At 50.0% G+C, this 22,108-nt stretch overlaps 1 protein-coding gene across 6 annotated transcripts; it reads left to right on the top strand.

Moving 5' to 3' along the window:
* The first annotated feature begins 436 nt into the window (after nucleotides 1-436).
* Nucleotides 437-20,492, top strand: PRDM8 (PR/SET domain 8). Of its 6 annotated transcripts, none has more exons than XM_023253004.2 (7): nucleotides 437-569; nucleotides 1,122-1,219; nucleotides 12,456-12,706; nucleotides 13,754-13,890; nucleotides 16,225-16,445; nucleotides 17,445-17,676; nucleotides 18,092-20,492. In XM_023253004.2, the coding sequence occupies exons 5-7, from the start codon at nucleotides 16,227-16,229 to the stop codon at nucleotides 19,705-19,707; spliced, it is 2,067 nt and encodes a 688-aa protein (XP_023108772.2). In that variant the 5' UTR covers nucleotides 437-569; nucleotides 1,122-1,219; nucleotides 12,456-12,706; nucleotides 13,754-13,890; nucleotides 16,225-16,226; the 3' UTR covers nucleotides 19,708-20,492. The 6 variants fall into 6 exon arrangements, with proteins under 6 accessions (XP_023108772.2, XP_023108773.2, XP_023108774.2 ...); XM_023253005.2 differs by lacking the exon at nucleotides 437-569 and adding an exon at nucleotides 726-865; XM_023253006.2 differs by lacking the exons at nucleotides 437-569; nucleotides 1,122-1,219 and adding an exon at nucleotides 12,038-12,221.
* Nucleotides 20,493-22,108: the final 1,616 nt, after the last annotated feature.

The following is a 22,108-nucleotide window of genomic DNA, read 5'->3' as shown; positions in this document are numbered from 1 at the left end:
CGGGTGTGTTTTGGCTCCCCACCCCACCCACCCCCACCCCGCCCAGCTCTCCACACTCCCGTCCCGGGGGAAACGGCTGGGAACGGGGATCGGAGGAACTGCCTACTGGGTCCCCCGCTCTTTCGCTAGACCTGCCAATCGAAACCGCCCCGAAATTCGGGGGCCTTGGCAGGGGCAGGCCTCTGCTCCTCCTCCCCAAGGGCCAAACCCCTCTCTCCTTGTCCGCCACACACGCAAGCACTCAGGCCGCTCCCGCGCCGCAGACTCCCGTCCTTTGCCCGCCTCGGCCCGAGCCCCGGCCGCCAGGCCCCTTCCCTCGCACCCGCACCCCTCCCGCTGCCGAGGCTCCAGATGGCGGCTCCTCGCGTCGGGCTCGAGGCCCCCAGACGCCGCCCAGCAGCAGCCGGCGGTCGCTCCCTCCCTCCCTCCCAGCTGCTGCGGCAGAGACCAGGATGGACTGCTTTGAGAGGAGGGCAGGCTCCTGCACAGGCTCTGATTGGGACGGGAGCCCCGCCGCGGAGGGGCACGCGGGAGCCGCGCTCACGGGGAAGCAGCTTTGCAGGCCCCAGGTGAGGAAGCCGCGGCGGAGGGGGCAGGAAAAGACGGGAAAGCCGGGCCACTCTCGTGGCGCCCTCACACCCACTCTCCGTCCCTGGCCTTCCTCCTCGCACCACCTCCCAGTCCCGGCCGAGCAGTAGCTGGACCGGAGCACCCGCTAGACCGCGGGGAGCGACCGAGCAGCTGCCAGGAGGGGGCGCCCAACTCCCCTGAGCCGGGGCTGGAGGGCGGGCTTTGCTGGGGATCCCGCCGCAGCCCAGTGGGAGGCTGTCTCGGCGGGCGGAGTGCCCCCTTCTGCCGGAGAGCGGTAATGTCCAGCAGCTGCGGCCGCCCCCTTCCCCATTTTCTCCTCTTCTTCCTACCACCCTCTCTCGCTTCCTATTTGCTTCTTTTACTTTGCCTGCCAGGTTCCGTTCCTACCCTCCGTGTCCCTCCTTCCATTCTGGAACTTTCCTCTCCTTCCTTCGTCCCTGCACACGCTCGGGGAAGGGTTTGGCTGCCCGCGGGGGGGATGCTGGGGAAGGGGATGCATTTCAAGCCTAGACTCCGGCTCCTCTCCACAGATGCTCCTCTGAGTGCCCGACACAGCAGCCCTGAGACTGGCGGCAGGGGTTGAGGTCATTCTCTCACGGGCCAGGGCCGGGCGACTCTTTATTTGCCGGTGAGTGACGCGTCCGGGAGCAGCGCTTCCCCTGAACCGGGAGTGGGGAACGAACTCCTCTCACAGGACAGATGTATGAAGTTCAGAGGCTTGGTACTGAGCCCCTTTCTCCCACCCAAAAGTCAGGCCGCTCGAGGGCATCTTCCCTTTACACATATCCCTAAAAACCCCAAGTCCGTCCCCCGGGACAGTTCTCACAGCTTCCTCCTCCTAAGCAGTTTTGCCGGGTGCCGGGGCGGCACTAAAAGGCCACCGCACCGGGCGTCTGTGCCCATCTGAGGTCCTCTCTAATCCCCCGTGCTCTGGCGCGTGCCCGCAGACCCTCCTCTCACCCCGGCGCCGCGGCCGATGGGCATTAGACCCCCGAGAGCACGTTCCGTAAGCTCCCAGCACAAATCCCCTCGGAAACATTAATCACAACCACCAGTGAATGCAAAATGTGTGCCCGTGCCGTGTCTGCTTTTTAATCCCGAATGTAATTCTGGAAAGCAGCATCAGAAAGGGGCTCTATTAATCCCTTACACGAACAAATACAATCTCTGACCTACTAGACTTGTTTTCCTGCAGTTTCACAAAGAGTTGGCCCCACTCACTAGAGGAATGCTCAAAGACAGGAGAACTGTGAGAGACTTGCCAGGCATTTATGCAATAACGGGGTGCACTTCAGCCAAAAGGCGTACCTGTTGGACGGTGGAATCACTGGCCAGGGATCCCGAAATTCTGCAGGGGCAGCAGCAGAGTATGTCCGGGGAGGGGGGAGAGTGGGCTGGGCAGCAGGCACCTAGAGAGTTTGGAAGCCCCAGAGGAACCCCAGTTCTCTCTCCTCCACAGGCTTGGGACCCAAGTGACCTAATCTGAGGGACTACCTCCTCACGAAGGCGCTAAAGCAGGCAGAAGGGCTCACCCACAACATTCAGGGGTCAGGGTTTGACCCCCTGAGGCCTGTTCCTCGCACTTGAGATTTCATTCTCATGTCCAATTAATCATATCTCCCTTCTCCCATTTTGATCAAAACCATCTTCCAGCCCTTCATCATTGTAGTTTGCACCACTGCCTTTTATCTGCGATTAATTAGGAAATCGAAGAAGATAACGGAGGGTCGGGTCAATAAATCAGCCGTAGGGACAGACGGATGGACAGACGGTTGGGTGGGGGGTACTGTGTGGGTGGGGCACTGCCAACCGAGCCCGGTTGGAGCCGCGATGGGCTGCGCCGGAAGGGGTTAAGGCGCTCGTGGCGGGCTGAGTGGAGCGTCTGCTCTGAAATAACCCCAGTGGGCACAAGCCAAGACTTCTCACTGTACTACCGCAGTGGAGAGTCTCCTGAGAGTCTTTGCTTTTCCTGTTTGAGTCTAGAAAAAGAGAGAGGAGAGGATTTGGGTGGGGTGAGGGTGGGATTCCTATTCCTGTCAAAGGGGCCTCCCTCCTGGCAGATGAACAGATTTAAAGCTGGGTGTTTTGGGGCTGGGATCTATTTCTTCTGAAGATCAATAGATTTACTTGTGCATCCTTTCCTTCCCTCTCCACTTGTCTGCCGGTCTGAGGGAAAGTGAGAGGCAGGGAAGGTGGAAGGGAGGGGGAGGAAGAAAAAGGAGACTGAGAGACTCTGTTCTTATGATCATATCATAACTCCCTAGCCAAAGAGAAAAGCTTGTAACACGGCGTGGCTCCCTGCTCTCGCAGAGGCGCAGGACGGTTCCTTATTCTTTTCTCCCTCCATGAAATCGATCACGCCTCCCAGACGGCTGAAGGAGGGCACTCTGCCACTCTTCACAGCTTCGCCCCAGCCTCTTTAGCTTTCAATTGAAAACCAATTAAAGGTTTCTATAAATCTGTTAGCTCCCCTTTTATCTGGGGACCCCTGATGCATGCGATACTGCCCTTTAGATGCCTCTTCCGTGTTTTGTTTTACAATTGTTGTATCAATATAATGCGGCCTTTCTTCTCCTGTCTCTATAGATACAGATACACAAGGAAAACCAAAGCTATTCAGTCTCCTCATTTGTCCAGCAGCCTAACAGTGGTGCCCTTTCTCTGCTGCTGCTTTCCCTGCTTCGGGAGCAGCAGTTATGGTAGAAGCAGATGGCTACTGATTGGGGGAGTTTTGTGGCTCTAATACTGAATACTTTATGGAAAAGGACTTTATCATGCTTCGCTGGGCAGAGGAACAAGGGGGTGAGATTTACGGCCAGGAAAAATAAATCTTTTCCAAGTTGTGGCTCCTTCTCACCAGTTGTCTCCTTTGCTGGTGGTGGGAGGGGGGGGTCAAAACACTGAGGAATTGGTTTTATTTTATTGTATTCTCTTTTCCGCTAACATCACTTCTTAGTCAGTCTGAGAGGAGAGGAGACTAAGAGCCAGAAGGTTATGAAATACCTTAGGTGACTGTTGCTGCATCAGCATTCTCTGCCCTCAGGAAAAAAGCAGAAGGGAATGGTCTTGAACGCTGTCTGGGGCCAGGTTTTCCCGGACGTCCTGTTAGTTCCTGGGTAAAACATCATCCTCCATTATGCTGTTGTCTATAGGGAACAAAAAAGGATGTAAGTGCTCCCATCCGAAAAATCAGAGGAGGTCACTGGTATTGAAGGAGTGAGGCCCTGATGAGGCATATGGTGACGTAGGTAGGCTCCCCACTCTGAAAGGGTCTGAGCTGCGAGGATGATTAAGGGATGTCTGGGAATGACAGTTTTGGGGCTCCTCGTCGAATTTTCAAGCTTTGGGGAATATAGAGATTCCAACACTCCGCTGAAGGTCTAACGCACCCCAGGATGACTGACCCTTGCGTCTTTTCTCTTTTCTTCCCCTCACCTGAGTTTTACCTCTCTTGAGTCAGGTATGCTCTCTGTCTGTTGCAGGAATGCAGCCCTTCTCCGTAGGCAGTAGGCTGCACCTTTACTCCTCTTGCCCCCCAAACCTGTTCCCTAGAGCAGTGCCACCCTCTCTTCTACCCCTCCTTTAGGTCTCCCCCTCCCAGGGGCCACGACTAAAGACAGAAATGCTCCCAACTTGCCTACTGGCAGTTGGGCACAGAGACATGGAAGCCACATCCAATCGTGGGTCTCCCATTCCACATCAGACCCCTTATCTTCTTAACATTTGACACGACATTTTCTACTCAAGAGACGTTTGTGGAGAATCTTTCGTGTTCCAAGCTCCTTTTCTCTGCCTTTCCTATTATTTTACCTTGTCCCTAGAAACTGAAGAGGAGAAGTTAGGAGGAAGGAAAGGCATGCAGCTTCCCCGGCCACAAGCTAATTCTTCCCAATTCTGTGGGTACTATCACCCCAAATACCCACACACACCTTTGTGCACTGTTTCTCTCTGAAAATGAGGGAAAGTGAAGCAGGAAAAGCAAGATTTAAAAATTACATTTATCTAGATTTCAAAGTGGCAAGCACTGAGATACTTTAAGTAATTAACTGTTTGGGCTCCTGCTGCATGCTAGGCCGAATGCTCTGCCAGGCTTATCTCATTTAATTATAACCCTCTGAGCCAAACGCTATTCTCTCTAGTTCACAGATCCCCTTCCTTCACAGGAAACAGACGCACAGAGAGGCTAACTAGCCCGAGCAAGAAGTCCAGCTGGGATCTGAACCCCGGCTTCCTCTTGCCACCCTGTGAGATAAATGTTGTTTTTGCTATTTTCCAAATGCGGGCACTCAAATTCAGAGAGGTTAGGTGATTCGCTCAAAGACACAGAGCTAGCAGATTCCTAATAGAAGTGTTGAGGAAGCCAAATTTGGAGCTCCTAACCACCACCCCTGGGATCCTTCGCAAGAAAGAGCAATAAGGAGCCCGCAACTGACCTCTGTCACTGGGCCCCGGCCTGGGCGGGAGATTTCCCAGAGCTCGAGGCTACAGGCGTGGGGGCGGACAACGCGCCTGCTCGGGGCCGCGGCTGCGCGAAAGCGGCGGGCCGCCCGGGGAGGAAGCTCAGCACCGCAGCCCCGGCCCCGACAGGGGCTCCGTCGGCCTCGCGGCCCATAATGCTCCGCGCGCAGCCCGCGTGCGGGCGTCCGGGGCGGGGCCAGAGGCAGTGGGAGAGAGAGAACTCGCGGTGCTCGAAGTCCCCCGGGCAGCGGCCCGCCTCGCTCCCCAGACTTGGGTGTGGAGGGGAGAGCCGCGGCTGCCCTGCGCGCTCCAGAGCTCGCCCGCTGCTGAGCCGCCGCCCTTCGAGGCAGAGAAGGGGCAGCGTCGCTCAGAGGCCCTGGGCCCCGATCAGACCGGCGGCGTGGTGCCCCGGGCTTCTCTGCCCACCCACACTTTGGCTTTCTGGCTGCAGCTCTTGAGTTAATCCGCGAGGCATCCCGTGCTTCTTGTCCTACGTGCGGGGTCGAACTGCCTCAGCCTTTGCTGCCCTCACTTCCCTGCGTTTCTAACGCGGCGCCGCTATCAGTTCTAACGAAAGGACCCCCTGACGACTGAGGGATGGAAGTCTAATCAGCCTCCTGGCACAAAAGTGCTGCCTCTTCTGTAAAGGGGAGGAGGGAATGGGGATTGCCGCCCCTGCTTGGAACATTCGGGCCCTTCCTTCAGTAGCAGCGATCCCTGAATACCTGAACAGATTCTTCCTGCCTCTATCCTCCAGTACCTCCTTCCGGGTTCCCTAGAAACTTCGAGAATTCCTGTAGCCTTCGCTGAGTGGCTTTGAAAGCGGGGGCACAAGTCCCAAATTTTTTAAAAAGGAAACGCAGGCAGTGTTACCAACAGTGGCAATAGCCCGCACTGAATTGAGTATTTAATATGCGCCAGGTGTTGTTCTCCGCACTTGCTAAGTATCACCTCGCCCCTCTCAATAACTTCATGAATAGAATTTCCTTTACCACTCTCGGTTCTCAGATGGAGGCCTGAAGTACAGACCGGTTAAATTATCTGCCCGGGGTCAGGGGCCAGGATTCGAACCCAGAGAGTTTAGCTCCCCTAGTGGAGCTGGGGCCTGAACCTGAGTTGTTGGTCCTTCTTGGGTCAGTTCTCCAGACTTGTGAGTCAAAAGAATGCTCCCTAATAAAGGTATTGCGACCTCTCTGGGATGTCCAAGACTGAAATGAAACTAACCCCGGCTCTTGGAAGTTATCCCTTACCATCTGCTCAGAAACTGGCTTTCCAAAAGTCGTTCGCCCTGGTTTTCTGTCCTCACCGCGACCCGGGAGGCAGCTCTTTGCAGATTTAGTTTGCTGAGGAGGAAAACCAAGGCTGAGAGAGGTCACCGGCAACCCTGCATATATGAGATAAGAATGCAGACCCGTGCCTCTGGAAAGGGGGTGGGTGCATGGGGGGGGGGCGGACACTGCCTACCAAAGCACATGCGAAGCGGGCTGGGAGGAGGGTGGTGGTAAAAAGAGCATTGCTGTTCCCTCACGCCCAGCCCTCAGGACGCCTTTCTGCGAGGCAAGTGGCGCCTAGCAGGAGACAAGGGTTGGCAATAATTCCAGGGAGGCAGCAGGAGACTGGAGCCTATGGAAAACATGGCGCTTCCTCCCTGCTCAGTCCAGGGCGTGTCTGGAGCACACCCAGCTCACCTCGTGGCCTCTTCTCCCTCCCACCCCCTCCCTCACGTTCATGGTTTACGTGAGCTGCTTCTAAAAGAGAGATCCCCTGTTGAAGGTGGCAAGTCTTGTTCTGTTCAGGTCCTGTCTAGTGTGAGGCTCCATACTCTTTGGTGACTCATCCCAAACATAGTGGGAGCCGTGTCTTCCCTTCATGATACTGTCAGGGTAATCTTCTGAGTCTCTCCCAGGGTGACCTTGTTAGCCCACATCGAACCCCATGTCTGTCATTGGCCTCAGCTTTGTCGCTGTGCTCTTTACTAAGACATGGACACCAGGGACTCCAGACATCAGAAATTGTCTGCGTGTAGCAGGCATAAAGCATGGAACCAGCCACACTCTCAGTACATTGACTTTCCCCAAGATATTTTCACACATTCAGATGATCCCCACTTGTCTGAGACATTCACTTCCTAGAACCCCAGGTAAACTGATTCTGCAATGTAGATAATGCTATGAGGCATCTGATCACACACACAAGGCACTAGATACTAAAACCATACGTGGGAAATCTATTCTTTAGAACTCTATTCAATTTGGCTTCTCCCGGAACAATTGCTCTTCTATATGACTTCACACAAACTATCTTTTCCAGAACTATCCTACGTGAAAACATACAACAAGGAGCACCGCCTACTTTGTGAACTTGGAGCCAAGAAAAATGATAATCCTGAATGTTTTTTTTTTTAATTGCTACCCTCAACAATATTCACTCCCAACCAGCTTAAACACACACACACACACACACACACACACACACACACACACACACATGCTAGAGAACCATATCTGATTAGATATAAAAATTGTTCAGACCTAAACTGAATTCTAGGCCTTTGGGAAACCTCAACATCCAGGTCTTTATATTCAATATATCTATTTTTCTTAGGATTTTGTGAATAATTTATTTGATATTTCTGGATATTATTTATTTTTAAAATATGAATTTTCCTCAAAACTTTAGAAGAGATTACGAATTATATCTTGGTTATGTTTATATTATGTTACCAGAAGACTATCAAATCAGTCTGGGAACTGGCCTTTCAATCAGCAAGAGAACAAATATAACTTTCAATCTCTTTGCATGTTATTTCTAATATTTGGTAATGTATCTACAGTATTGTTTATAGTAGTCATGCAGTTACTGCTGTTTGTGGCAAGTTGATCTTTGAATTCTCTGAGATACCACTTCTGCAAGTATTAGAATTGAAGAAAGACTTACATTGGTAGTTTTTAAGTGCCTGTGATGCTTGAATCAAAATCATGAAAGATGGTTTTCACTCAAACAGTCCAATAGGTTATATGACCAGGGGAGCAGTTTAGGTATGAGAGCATAGTTTGTGAAGAAATCAAACTATATTTCCAAGGCTCTAGCAAAGCAATATGATTTGGTGCTGTGTGGTTACTGACTGATATCTATTCCCCCAAATCTTTTTCAGTTTTTTCCCCTTTATTTGCCTCCCTTTTCCTCAGAGAAAATCAGATGTCTGCCTCTCTCTTTAGCCTTCAGGAAAGTATGCCATGAACAGATTCCAAGCTAGAAAGTCCTGGGCATGTGTGCATTCTTCCTGGACCCCCTTCCCAGGAGAGGAATGTTTATGCTGTTCATCCCCCAGCAGCCCAATTTAAAATCAAAGTCCATACCTCAGAGAACTAGCTGGGATCAGATGCTAGGTATTTCTCCTAGTATTAACCCAGTGTAAGTCAATCAGCACCTGTCTTTTTAACTCAGGAATCATACACAGCCTAAAATAGAGAGATAAAGAGGTGAGATTCAAGTACTGAGTGTTGGGATAACGTCCCTTCTCCTGGCTGTGTAAGGAAATTTGATGTAGGACCTCTCAACGTGGTGACATTCCTAAGGCCTAGAGTCAGTCTTCTTAAAATCTGATGCTCTCTCCCATTTGAGACTGCTCCACAGCCCTTGGTCCCCAGTCTGCCTGGAAAGCTGGGATCAGGGAGTGAGGAAGCTTGGAGTGGTGACTGTGGCCCTACTTATAGTTCCTTCTGTCCACCCTTCTCCTCCTGCTGAGACCTATTCAAGCACTTTGGTGTCTGAGTCTAGGAAGGACATTGTAACCTACAGATTTGACAAAACTGGGATAGTTCTTGCCAGCTCTCTAGATATTATATGGGGAGTGGTATAAAAGCTGGGAGAAACTAACGGGTCAGATGCTGGATATTGGATTTGGTTCACAGGTCACAGTCACACAGATGAGCATGAGGCACTGATTTCAGATTTGTGGTAGTTGTCTCCAATATTACCTCAGTTTGCCAGCCCTGCTAAAAGTCATACTCAGAAGCTAGTAAGCCAGTTAACTAGGACTCAGATCCAGGAGAGGAAATGAATTACACAAAGTCCTCAAAGACTATCCAGCTCAGAGCTGAACTCCCAAAAGAAGGGGAAGGGGAACTTGAGATCCCTCAGAGTTATAAGCTTGAGAAAGGTAGGTTATAATCATAATGAGAATAGTTGTAGTAGAGCAGCAGCATTAAAAAACCACTACCATGTATTGAGAAACAGGATGAAGCAAGAAAAATGTGAGTCAGGAGTAATGATCTCTGAACTTGAGAGAATGGAGTTCCTCCTCCCAGGCTACAGAATTATCCATCCTTTGAGAGTCTGGCTGTCCCTGGACCAGCCTGGCAAACATTCACTCCTTTATCCCTGATGAACCACCTATAGTACTTAGGCAAGGAATAGACTCAAACTAAGATTGCCATGTACACTTATACAAAACAAAGTGCCCCCCATCCCTGTAAACTTTTACCCAGTCAGCAAGTCTGCCTCTTCTTGTCTCTGAGTTATCCCTTAGAACATTTCTTATTCTCCAAGATAAGGCTGTGTAATGCAATACCCCTCCATGAAGTTCCATTCTGTACCTCCCCCCAACACTCACAGCCCCATCCAGAGACTTCCCTGTGTGAAATTAGTAAGTGTAGGAAAAAGTCTCCACAGTCTGTTTCATTGACCATCCTCTTGTCTCCCAGTGCATTTTCCCTCTCACCATGAATTGCTTTTTTTTTTTTTCTTTTTTTGGCAACTGAGACTTGCTGGTGTAGTGCTTTGGAAATAGGATTAGAGGGGGATGGACCAGGACTTGGAAAGGAAGAGAGAAAGCAAAATAATGTGCTTTCATTCTTAAAGGGTAATAATCCTCCTGAGTGAGTTATTCTTGGAGACTTCACCAGCCTCCTATCAACTGAAGTTGAGGTATTTGGGGGCCCCATTTCTCTACCCTGGGAGGAGAAAGGGCATTTCCATTCTAATACTCTCTAAGAATCAGATTTCCTTTCTTACACTTTCTCCACCCTCTCACTTAGTTCATAAAAGGCACCACCTCCGGAATCATTCATCAACATCTCTCCAGCCTTCTCTTCCAAAACAATACTGCAGTTGTCTACGTGTGTGTGTGTGTGTGTGTGTGTGTGTGTGTGTACCATAATTGCAGGAAGCCTTGCTAAGGCAGAGCAAGGTGAACATACCTTCACTCTTCATTGTTGTCTCTCTAATTATTTAATTGGAAATAAAATCCCAGGGAAAAGAGCTCCAAATATAAACCCATTGTTCCATGTGAATTAGATCAAACTATTGACTGAGATGCATTTTTATAATACTGTTTGCAACTGAATAAATGCCTCAATCCTTCATTTAGTATCAGTGAATTCCAGGAAGTAATAACGCAGAGTGATTTCAAAGTAGTTTATGCACCATTTTAGCCCATAAATTTCTAGGGAAATAAAAATAATTTCTACATTTTCTTTACATCCTATTAATAATTGTCATTAAGACCATTTATATTACCAGGCAAAATGTGCACCACTTAAAATACTGGAAAACCCTCAAAGTAGGAATGCTGAGCTTAATCTTACCCATAGTTGTTTTTTGCTATAGCAGTCATTCAATACATAAGATAGAGAGTTGGTTGGATTCATAGAATGTTAGAAATTCTTTTATTTGGGGATTTTAATTTGAAATCAGTGGGGGAAATCTTAATTAGGGGTCAGAAAAGTGAAATTGAGAACAAGTATCTGATGACCAGATTCTCAATACATCTCTCCCCTCACTGATATATAGAATTTTAGCTATTTTCTAGCTTGGGATTTGGACAGTCAAGCTCCCCACACCCAACTTAAGTGTCAGAAGCATTTTTTTTTAATTTTTATACAAACTGGAGTTTAGGTTTCAGAACTTCAGAGGAGACATAGTCTAAGTGTCCTGTATATTTAAGAAAAGAAAGGCCAACGGAAAGAAAAATGTTTTCCACTTAGAGTTTAAAGTTATCTAAGTGCCCACACACTGAAGTGGATGCTTTTATATTTACAATATGTAGGAGAATTTTTTTAATGGAATTGAATGGAGAGATGACTCTTCCTGGGAAAGGAACACTTTCTGTACTCTGCATAACAGCAAAAGGAGGCTCCAAGGAGTGTTCTGATCAACAGTTTAATGGAATAAGGGTCTTGGGCACTGCACACACACACACACACACACACACACACACACACACACACTGTCACTTTGTCAGGCTGGAACACCTCTCTAAGAGACCACAACTCTCTTTTGGCTACTTCTTTATCTTAACTTGCTGTTGTTAACATCTGTGCCCCTCCTGCCCTTTCTTTTTTCCTTTTTTTCTCTGAATTCACTTAAGTGTCTGGCCACTATTCTTCATCCCTGCAGGTTTTCTTCCAGATGTTTGAGGCATTTTTTTTTTTGACATTTCTAATTCTTCCACCCTTTTTTAAAACAAGTGATAGGGGAAGGAGAGATGCTTTCTTGACAGAGAGGCAGAGAGAGAGAGAGAGAGAGAGAGAGAGAGAGAGAGAGAGAAAGGATATATGAATGAAGCATACAGTCATAAGACAACTAGTGGCTAAAACATTCAGATTCTTTTATATGGACTTGTGAAAGCCCTCAACATTGAGCTTTGGTCAGAGTTGCCCTTTACCACAATGTTTAAAAGTGTTCATACATGCATAAAAGAAATGATAGGTTAAGATGAAAGACAATTCCCGTTTAAGAAGCTTTGAAACTCAGTAGCTAACCTGGAAATTCCCCTCATCCTCCCTAATGTATAGGGTTTTGCCTAATATATAGGGCTTTTGCAACCCTTCTTTGCCGGAGTCCCAGTTTACACCGAGGCAGGCGCCCGGTCTGATCAGAAGAACTCGGAACTTGTGTCTGGGGGGGGGGGGGGGCGGGGAAGGGGGCTAACCAAGACTGGGTGGAAATGGCGGTGGGTGGGTAGGGGGGAGATAGACATTAAGAAGAGAACTCACGTAGTCGGAAATTACTCCCACATTTTTATTTCTCCTCGGCAAAAACCTTCCCTGGCCTCCTTGGACTGCGGGTGCGGCGAGGAAGGGCACGTTCTTCGCTGTCCCACTGGGAGCCAGAGGGAGGTCTCGAAGTTGAGAGAGGGTCAAACACTGTATGCACCCTTTCCTTTTAAGGTACTCTCTGACAACCCCCAAACCACTTACCTTATTGCAGCCTGGATTAAAAAAAAAAAAAAAAACCCGAGGCTGTGTCCTTCCTATGTCGTGGTTCTGTTCGGTCCACTTAAGCCGGCTACACAATCTGATTCATCCTAAAGCTAACATACTGCCCCCCTTCAAAGCGGTGGTGTTGTGGGTGGGGCTGAGAGAGTGGAGCTGTCTATACACTAAAGGTCTTTCTTCCTTTAGGATTTGGTAGTTGAAAGGTGAAAGAGAACCCTGAGATCCCCCAGCGAAAATGTGTTGCGGCCCCTGTGGAAGGAGTCAACTTTCAGGCTGTTAAAGTCCTCAAGTCATTAGCTTCAGCTGCTGCACTAAAGGGGCAAGCCAGCGCCTCTAAGTGGCTTAGCGCACAAACGAGGCTCCCGAGACGGCCCCGGCAACCCCATCCGCTCTTCCACCACCGGCTGCACGTGAATTGCTCTCCGGAGCCCACCTCGGTAATAATTTTTACTTTGACTACCCCCCTCCGAGGTCTTAGAACACGGGCCACCCCCAACATGGGACCCCCTCCGGGACAACGAAGAGCTCGCCGGGCAGCGGAAGAGCTGGGACTGCCTGAGCCTAGTAACCTGGATTCTTCCCACCCTTCTCCCCCTCACCTCGCCCCCCGCCCGGGTACTCGAGTTCTGGGACCCAGTAAGTCCCCTGCTGCGATCTGGTGGCATCCGCGCTCCAGCATCCTCACCCCATCTCTGGATCCGGGGGGAGACAGAGCCAAGTTCTCACCAAAGCGCATCCTTTCTGAATCTTGCTCGGAAGGGCATGGTAGGGTGAGCGCTCCAAGGGAGAGCTGGCGCCGTTTTATCACCCCCAGGCAACTAGCTGCGCAAATCAGCAGTGGCTCAGTGGCCAGAGAATCCCGAGGGGCTAATCCGTAACCCTCCTCCCCTTCGCCAAACTCAGACTCGGGAAAGGCGCGCGGGGTCCGTGCGCGCGCTGGGTGGCCAGCTCTCTGGCAGAGGTCCTCCAAGTGCCAAGAGAAACGGAGAAAGGCCCGCTCCAGGTCTTTTGGTACTCCCCTTTCTGACCTCGACACTGATGTCCCCCTCCTCACAGTCCCAGAGGGCCGAAGCTTTAGGAGAATGCGGGCCAGGCTGCGCCCAGAGAGGCTTTGCCACTTGGGGAGCTCAGGACCCGCGGGGCGCAGGCAGGCCAGAGAGACCGCTTCGAGGCAGGCGGCGCCGGAGGGAGCGCCCAGCCCAGCAAAGAGTTAAAGGGAGGGGACGTGGGCTGTCACGCGTCATTGGGCAGATTATGTGCAGCAAACAAAAAGTGTGTGTCTGCGTGCCAGTCAGTCACTGCATCGGGTCCATCTGTACAACTCTCTCCGCGCGCTCTCGCTGTCTCGCTCTCCCTCTCTCGCTCTCACCCCTCTTACTCTCTCCTCATCTCTTTCACCCCATCTCTCCATCTCTCTCTCTCTCTCTCTCTCTCTCTCTCTCTCTCTCTCTCTCTCTCTCTCCCTCTCTCTCTCCTCTCTTTAGGCACAGCCTACGAGACAGCAATATCAACACCTCTTGACATGGAAATGCACTGATACAATAGGCAAAAGAAGCACTCGATTGCCTCTCCCGGTTCCAGGTGGCCTTATTTGGGCGATTCGTTCCTGACCTTATTCCTGGTAAGTGTCCGTGCTTTGATGTGGGAGGGGGATGGGGAGGAAGGCAGGTTTGCTAGGGGAGAGTGGAAAATTTTGCCGTCCGGCTCGTCATCTACCAGAAGAGAAGGGATCTCTCCCGGCAATACGGTTATACAAAGGGAGGAGCGGGTGGGGAGCACTTTGCGGGAGAAGCGAGCGACTGGGGAACGCGCGGCCGCCAGACAATGCCTGCCTATCGGGAGGGCGAGCGGCCGGCGGCAGCCGCGGGCGCTCCGCGAGCCCCGCGGGCTCTGGGGAGGACCCTCCCCCCCGGACGCTGGGCGCGGGCCTGGAGCCGGCGGCGGAGCTCCGAGCGGCTGGGTGCACGGGCGACCGCACGCCGGCCGGCGAGCCCGGGCTCTCGCCCAGCGGTTATTGTGGCCGGCTCGAGGCTCGTGGCGGCCGCCGCGGCGACGCGAACCCCTATTAGCGCGGCGTAGCGAGGATCTTTTCACCATATTGTTAGGTAGAACTGCATTTTAATGATTGCGTCCCTGCTGTTGCCCGAAGTGACGGGGCGACCTCCCGGCACAATGAAACGCTTGTGTGAAAGAGACTTTTAAAAGGAGGAGAGAAATTGAGGCATAAAACGCTGAATTGAGGAAACTGAAAAGGAGAGAATAGGATTCCGTTGAAAAGGAGATGAGAGGTTCTGAAGGCTTTTTATTTTTTAACGTATTTAAATTTGCAGTTAGAGGTCAGAAAGGCTACGTGTGTGGGGTAAAAGATGCCCAGAGATAGATGCTGTGATAAAGTAAGTTTCTACTTTATGGATATTTTCTCTTATTTCTGTCTGGCAGATACAGCCCAGTACTTGACATTTGCCGGATGTAGCGGAGTGAATGGAAAAAGAGGCTGACCAAAGTTTCATGCTCTGTTAGCTGGAAAGGGAAAAAAAAAAAAAAAAAAAAAGCTCTACCTTGTAATCACATTTGCAAGATTAATTGGTTAATAGACATTAGGATAAAAATGGACATTACTAATATTATTCCATAATGAACAGCTACTCAGGAAAAGAATTAGGTCTACTCTTTCCTGCTACTTAAATTATACAAAGCATACATAAATTATTGCCTATCTCGACGTTGTTAGGGAAAAACCAACTTGGGGGAGTCTTTTAATCAGTCAGAGTTAAGAAGGCAGTTAGTTCAAGGCCAGTTTAAAATTTAAATTCCTGCTTTGTTTTTTTTTTTTTAAATGACAAGTTTTGGAAGGGTGTCCCGTGGCCAAGGAAGGAAAATGTCTCTTTATGACAGTTTAATACAGAGCCCTCCATCAGGGCATTACTCTCTAAATTGCTGTGGATTAGTCGGAGAGCCCACAGAGGTCTACACAAGTGGGGCTGCCCCCTCTTGCCCAGACAGGGTCATATCTGGGGAAGGGAGATTTCACCAGTCACTGCACACACAGTATTTCAACCAGGGGACACTTCAGGCCTGCCCTGTACCTGCTACTTCATGAGGTACATGCAACTCAATCCACCCCCTTGTATAACAAGGTAACTGGGATTCACCCTCATCCATAAATAAGCATGTCGAGAAAAAAATAATTACCTCTGCTTGCTGCTTTTAATTAAAGCCTCGGAGGGACAGTGTTGGATTATGGTAATGAGCAGACATACGTCCCCTCTTGTAGGCTGCAGAGAAAGGTTAGCTGACACAGAATCAGTGGCCCAGACACTCCACTTGAAATCCATTCGCCATGCTCGGCTGTCTCTGCTTGCTCACTAAGGCTGCTCCCCTCTTTGGAAGAAAACAAAACAAAACAAAACAAATCAACTCCTGGCCACTCAGTTCAATAAACAAGAAGAGAGGAGAAGAGCTTTCTCCCAAGGGTTGAAAGTTATTTTCAGTCAGGAAACTATATGCTAGTAAAAATAAATAAATAAATAAATAAATAAAAAATAAATAAAAAAGAAAGAAAGAAAGAAAGAAAAAGAAAAAAGAAAAAACCCTATTGTTCTCCCCAATCTGGTCCCAAATCCTGGCCCATCCTCCCCCAAGCTGACGCAAAAACCCGATCTCTCTTTCCTAGCCCTGTTTTCCTTCTGGAGAGCAGTGCACTCTGAGCTCCCACTCTTCCAATTATCTTAAAAAGCGAGTGAGGGGTGGGAAGGAGAGGAAAGTACTCCTTAGCTGTCATTTTCAAAATGCTCCAGACTTAATCTGCCACTGGCTTTATTTTGGAAATAAAGGCTATGCAAAAATCAGGCAAATTCAAGAAAATTTTGTCTAAGAGTTGAAATGTTCTGCCTGGATTCATAGAGGCAAAAGGAATAATATAAATTGTTTCCTTGTCCTGTGCATCTGTCTCCAGTGATGGAGGATTCAGGCATCCAGCGGGGCATCTGGGATGGAGATGCCAAGGCTGTCCAGCAATGTCTAACAGATATTTTTACCAGCGTTTACACCACCTGCGACATCCCTGAGAATGCTATATTCGGTCCCTGCATCCTGAGCCATACTTCCCTGTATGACAGCATAGCTTTCATTGCGCTCAAGTCCACAGACAAGAGAACAGTCCCCTATATCTTCCGGGTAAGTCTTGGCCAGTGGTGCACAGGGTATGAGGGTAATGCCCTGTTGAAAACTGACTAAGAATCATTCAAATGACAAGCTGAGATAGGTTCTGAATGTAGAAAGTGAAATAATGTGAGACATCCTATTTAACAGATCAAAACATTAAAAACAGAAAAACAAAAATTAAACTCAAATTATTGGCAACTGATTTCTGGAATAAATGACAAAAATTTGATTCGGAGTACCAGGTATATCTAAATTGCTGCCTCAGTCCTAGGCTTTCCTGGTGATAAACACAACTTCCTTAACTTTGGGGCAGATTTCAACCAGGGTTGAAGCTGTTTGTATAATAACTACTCTCTGTAAGTTCTTTTATTATAAGCATTGGCTGCATTTGTGTTCCAACCTAGGAGGCCTAGTTTTCTCCTAAATGTTACTCTTTCTAGTAAGCTAGCTAGTACCCAGAATTTGTATTTAATAAAGATGTTAATGGCTTGACAATAAAACAGCATTAAATTTGTATGAGTTTCAAGATATAATTCCTCTCTCATTCTGTCTTTCCAAAGAAAAACTATTAATTGTTTAAGGCAAAATTAGGAGGATGAATCAATGCCACAGAATAATTTCTAAGATCTAAACTTGCTTTTTTAACTTCCAGAAACAGACAAAATCCCTCACACTTGTGTAATGTGAGATAATTGAGAAGTGCATTCTCAAGAGATTAATACTAATTTAAATTGTAAGGAAAAATTCCCTCACCAATATATGAAAACTACAGTTTCATCTATATGATTGATACAGTGTTTCAAAGGACGGTTATCTTGCCTCCTGGTTACAAAAACGAAGACGGGTGCCGACCTGGGTCTTGGTTAAGCTTGAGCTCAGATAATTCTCTGGAAAAGAATAACATAGAGGAAATGGTCCGGTTCCTCTGGCTTCATTCTCTCACAGGAGTCTCCCCCACCCCCCACCCCCATCCCCCACCTCCTTGTATTCTTTCTTTTTTCCAAACTGTAGGTAGACACCTCAGCAGCAAATGGTTCTTCGGAAGGTCTCATGTGGCTGCGTCTCGTCCAATCAGCCAGAGATAAAGAGGAACAGAACCTTGAAGCCTATATAAAAAACGGACAGCTGTTTTACCGCTCTCTCCGCAGGATTGCCAAAGACGAGGAGTTACTAGTTTGGTACGGGAAAGAACTGACTGAGTTACTCTTGCTCTGCCCCTCTAGATCCCACAGCAAAATGAATGGTAGGTTGGCTCGCGACCTGCGACGGGGCCCTTCGCTAGCGGGGAAGACGCAGGGAGAGGCGGGGGCTCCCTCGGGCGCACTGGCGTCTTTCCTCCCTTAGGGCGACTGGGCAGGGAAACTTGGAGCTGGGACAGAAAGGTGAGGATGAATCGGGGACACTAGGCTTGATGACTGCACTCCTCCCCCGCGCCCCAAATCAGGAGGGAAAGTTAGATCAGGTCGGACAGGATACTCTTTTCTCAGGCACTCAGGTCCTGAGAGATGAAGGTGGATTTGTGAAAAGGGTGATGGCAAACTGGTCTGGAGACGATGCTTAGTAATCCTGTGGTGTGCCTGTGTGTGTGCGCGCGCGCACGTGTGTGTGTGTGTGTGTGTGTGTGTGTGTGTGTGTGTGTGTGGTGTTTTCTCACTAAGCAGGGTCGTCCCCTTACACATGCCTGGAATGCAGCCAACGTTTCCAGTTTGAGTTCCCCTATGTGGCGCATCTGCGCTTCCGCTGCCCCAAGAGACTTCACAGCGCTGATGCCAGCCCCCAAGAAGAGCAAGGCGGCGGCGTGGGCACCAAGGATCACGGGGGCGGGGGCGGTGGCAAAGATCAGCAGCCGCAGCAACAGGAAGCGCCCTTGGGCCCCGGCCCCAAGTTCGGCAAAGCCGGACCTATCCACCACTACCCGGCCCCCTCCCCCGAGGGCAGTAACCAGCCCGCGGCAGGCGGCGGCGGCGGCGCCAAGCCCTCCACGGACTTTCACAACCTGGCCCGGGAGCTCGAAAACTCGGGGGGAGGCAACAGCTGCTCCCCCGTCCGGGGCCTCGGTGGCGGCGGCGGCGGCGGCGGCGGCCACCAGGAGGCGGAGCTGAGTCCCGACGGCAACGCCACAGGCGGCGGCAAGGGGAAGAGGAAATTCCCGGAGGAGGCGGCGGAGGGGGGCGGCGGCGTGGGGCTGGCTGGGGGCCGGGGCCGCTTCACCGAGCGGCCCCTGACCGCCTCCAAGGAGGACTTGGTGTGCACCCCGCAGCAGTACCGCGCCTCGGGCAGCTACTTCAGCCTGGAAGAGAACGGCCGCCTCTTCGCGCCGCCCAGCCCCGAGACGGGCGAGGCCAAGCGCAGCGCCTTCGTGGAGGTGAAGAAGGCGGCCCGAGCGGCCGGTCTGCAGGAGGACGCGGCCGCCGACGGCGGGGGCGCGGCCGCCGAAGACCAGGACGCGGGCGGCGGCGGCGGCGGCTCCTCCACGCCCGTGGCCGCTTCGCCGGCAGGCGCCGACAAGCTGCTGGCCCCGCGGCCTGGGGGCCCGCTGCCCGGCCGGCTGGAGGGCGGCAGCCCGGCGCGGGGCAGCGCCTTCACCTCGGTGCCGCAGCTGGGCGGCGCGGGCGGCAACGTGGCGGGCGGCGGCGCGGGCGCCGGGGCCTCCGGCGGAGCGGGCGGCGGCCAGGGCGCCGCGTCGGACGAGCGCAAGAGCGCCTTCTCGCAGCCGGCGCGCTCCTTCTCCCAGCTGTCCCCGCTGGTGCTGGGCCAGAAGCTGAGCGCGCTCGAGCCGTGCCACCCCGGCGACGGCGTGGGCCCCACCAGACTCTACCCCGCCGCCTCCGACCCTCTGGCCGTGAAGCTCCAGGGGGCCGCGGACCTGAACGGAGGTTGCGGGGCCCTGCCGAGCGGTGGCGGCGGCGGCCTGCCCAAACAGAACCCCTTCCTCTACGCCACCGCCTTCTGGCCCAAGAGCTCCGCTGCCGCCGCGGCGGCGGCCGCGGCGGCCGCGGGGCCCCTGCAGTTGCAGCTGCCCTCGGCGCTCACGCTGCTGCCGCCTTCCTTCACCTCGCTGTGTCTGCCCGCGCAGAACTGGTGTGCCAAGTGCAATGCCTCCTTCCGCATGACCTCCGACCTGGTGTACCACATGCGGTCGCATCACAAAAAGGAGTACGCGATGGAGCCCTTGGTGAAGCGGCGGCGGGAGGAGAAACTCAAGTGCCCCATTTGCAATGAGTCCTTCAGGGAGCGCCACCACCTCTCCAGGCACATGACCTCGCATAATTGACACGGAAAGGACCCTAGCTTTCCACGCGCGCACAGTCACAGTCAAGCCACCTACAGGAAAAACACGCGAGGACATCCACCACCTCCTTGTGACCTGAAACATTGCACCCAAAGACAGACACACACACACACACATACACATGCCACCCCAACCTTCTCATTGACCTGTTTACCCGAGACCTGCATTATACACGCAGACACACACACGCACGCACACACACGCACGCACGCACGCATACAAGACAGGGTGGTGGATTTTTGATTGGGTGGGTTGTTCGAGGGGTTTTCTTTTGAATGCACGCATTTTCACTTTCCAAAAACAAAGGTACATTTTTAAAAATGTCATATATTGCAACATATTGATGCATTTGTCATACGTTTCTACTTAAATTATTAAGCACTTACGGTTTAGATGTAATAATTATATGTAAGGGCAAAATTTATTTTAGATATAAAGTAAAGGAGGAGGGTGAGATGCTTTCTGCATTTCTTGATGACAGTTTGTGTTCTTACAAAAAAAATAAAATAAATAAAAAGGGGTCACCATTCAATTTAAGTTTCCAGGGGGAAGTGCATGTATCATGAAATGATTATGGACTTCAATGAAGAATGTCATCATTATGTAAATATGTATTTCCTTTTAATACAAAGTGTAATTTTGTGCCAGTGAAATGGAGTCTGAATAGTTATGTGTTTCTTTTATCCCTGGAAAGATTTATTAAACTTTATAGATTATCCAGGTATGTTGGATGCTTTGACAATAAATGACTATTTTCTTCAAAGCAATTATTTGGAAAGTGTTTTTAAATACTTGTTTTGTAGCTCAGGGCTACACTTTGAGTAGAGACCACCTATTTTCATTGAGTCTCTGAAGGAGGAGATGATAGCAAAAGAGGGATAATTAATCCCGTCCCACTTATATTTATTCACCCTAAGCCGATACTGAGCCTAAAAGGGAGAAGACAAAGCTTGATTATTGTTGGGAAAATCTTTAGCTGGAAAGTGGTGGTCTTCTTCATATAAGGACAAATCATTTAGACAAAGATGTCTGCCATGAAGCTAGCCTGTCAGTGGGATGTCAGCATTCTTTTCAGCAGTAGGGTAATTAGCATCTTCACGAGTGGCCAGAGACAATTTTCAGGCCCGGATCAGAGAAGCCAGATGAAAGGGCCACTTTAATTCTACTAAGTGATGCCTACATGGAGGAGTATCTTGTCCTCTAGAATCCTTCAGCATTCTGTCACTACCTATTAGGAGGCCCAATGGGGGAGTTTCTTTAGAAACCAAGGTGAAATGACCATGATAGTCTATGTATTGCGGGGCTCAGCTTTCCCTCTAAAGGCTTGAGCAGCTGCACTGCACAGCCTTTGTGGGGTGGTAGTTGGGGGTGGGGGTGGGGGACCAGTCCTGGAGAATTACCATACAGAGGAATCTGAGAATTCTCCTCCTCTTCCTGCTCTTCCTCTTATGAAAAGTCTCTCTGTACTCTTTATATATGGACAATTCTTAGTTAAGTTCTTCAGCAACCATTAGGTGCAAAACCAAATAATGATGAACCTTTAGTTCTTACAGTAGCATGCATTTAATCCATTAATCCACAAACACTCCCCTAACAAATACTGCACTGGTTTATCTATCACAGGAGGTATTCTTTCCTATTTTTTCTTTCTTCACATCTTGCCAGCCTTCCCCTATGTCAGAAGGACATCTGTGAAAAAGTCTGAAGAATGAAAATTGCATATTGTCTCACTGAAGGCATTCAATGGTTCCCCCTCTAAAAAGATTTTAAAGCCTTCATTATCTTAAGGTGACCACAGAAAAAGTTATGATTAGGGCAGGGATCAAGCAAAGACCAGGGGTAGGGCAAAGAATTGTATCCACAGTGTGAACCCTGTTTGGCAGAAAAGTAGGTTGACTTCCTTATCATCTAAGTACTGTTCTGTGCCACATTACTCTGAGGCCTGTTCTCAGTTTTCACAGGCAACAGTTGGACGATGTGAAACACTAATCCCCAGTAAAGTGGAATGAGAACAGACCAAAATTTCAGTTCTGTTATTCGTGACTAACATGACTCTGCATCATTACTGGCATCCTTTGATTTAGCTGCATCTTGGTTTTCTCATCTACACAATGAGTGAGGCAGGTTAAACTACTTCTAGCAATGGGGGATTATTTTTGCTAATGGGCTAATCAGGTCTCAATTAAATCTAAAGGGGAATGTGTAGAGAAAAGACCAAGAATGGTCATGAAGCCAGTTCAATGGCAAGAAGTGAGAAAGGTATTTGGAGACAAATGAAACATGGGCCTCAGGAGATCCTTAAACCACAATGCTTGAGAGGCTAACTAAATTGTCCATACCCGAGATGCTAGTGGATCTTTCGAGCAAAATATCTTTAAAACCA

This window comes from Felis catus, chromosome B1, assembly GCF_018350175.1.
Source record: "Felis catus isolate Fca126 chromosome B1, F.catus_Fca126_mat1.0, whole genome shotgun sequence".
NCBI lineage: Eukaryota > Metazoa > Chordata > Mammalia > Carnivora > Felidae > Felis > Felis catus.
This window is presented reverse-complemented; position numbering and strand designations above follow the sequence as displayed.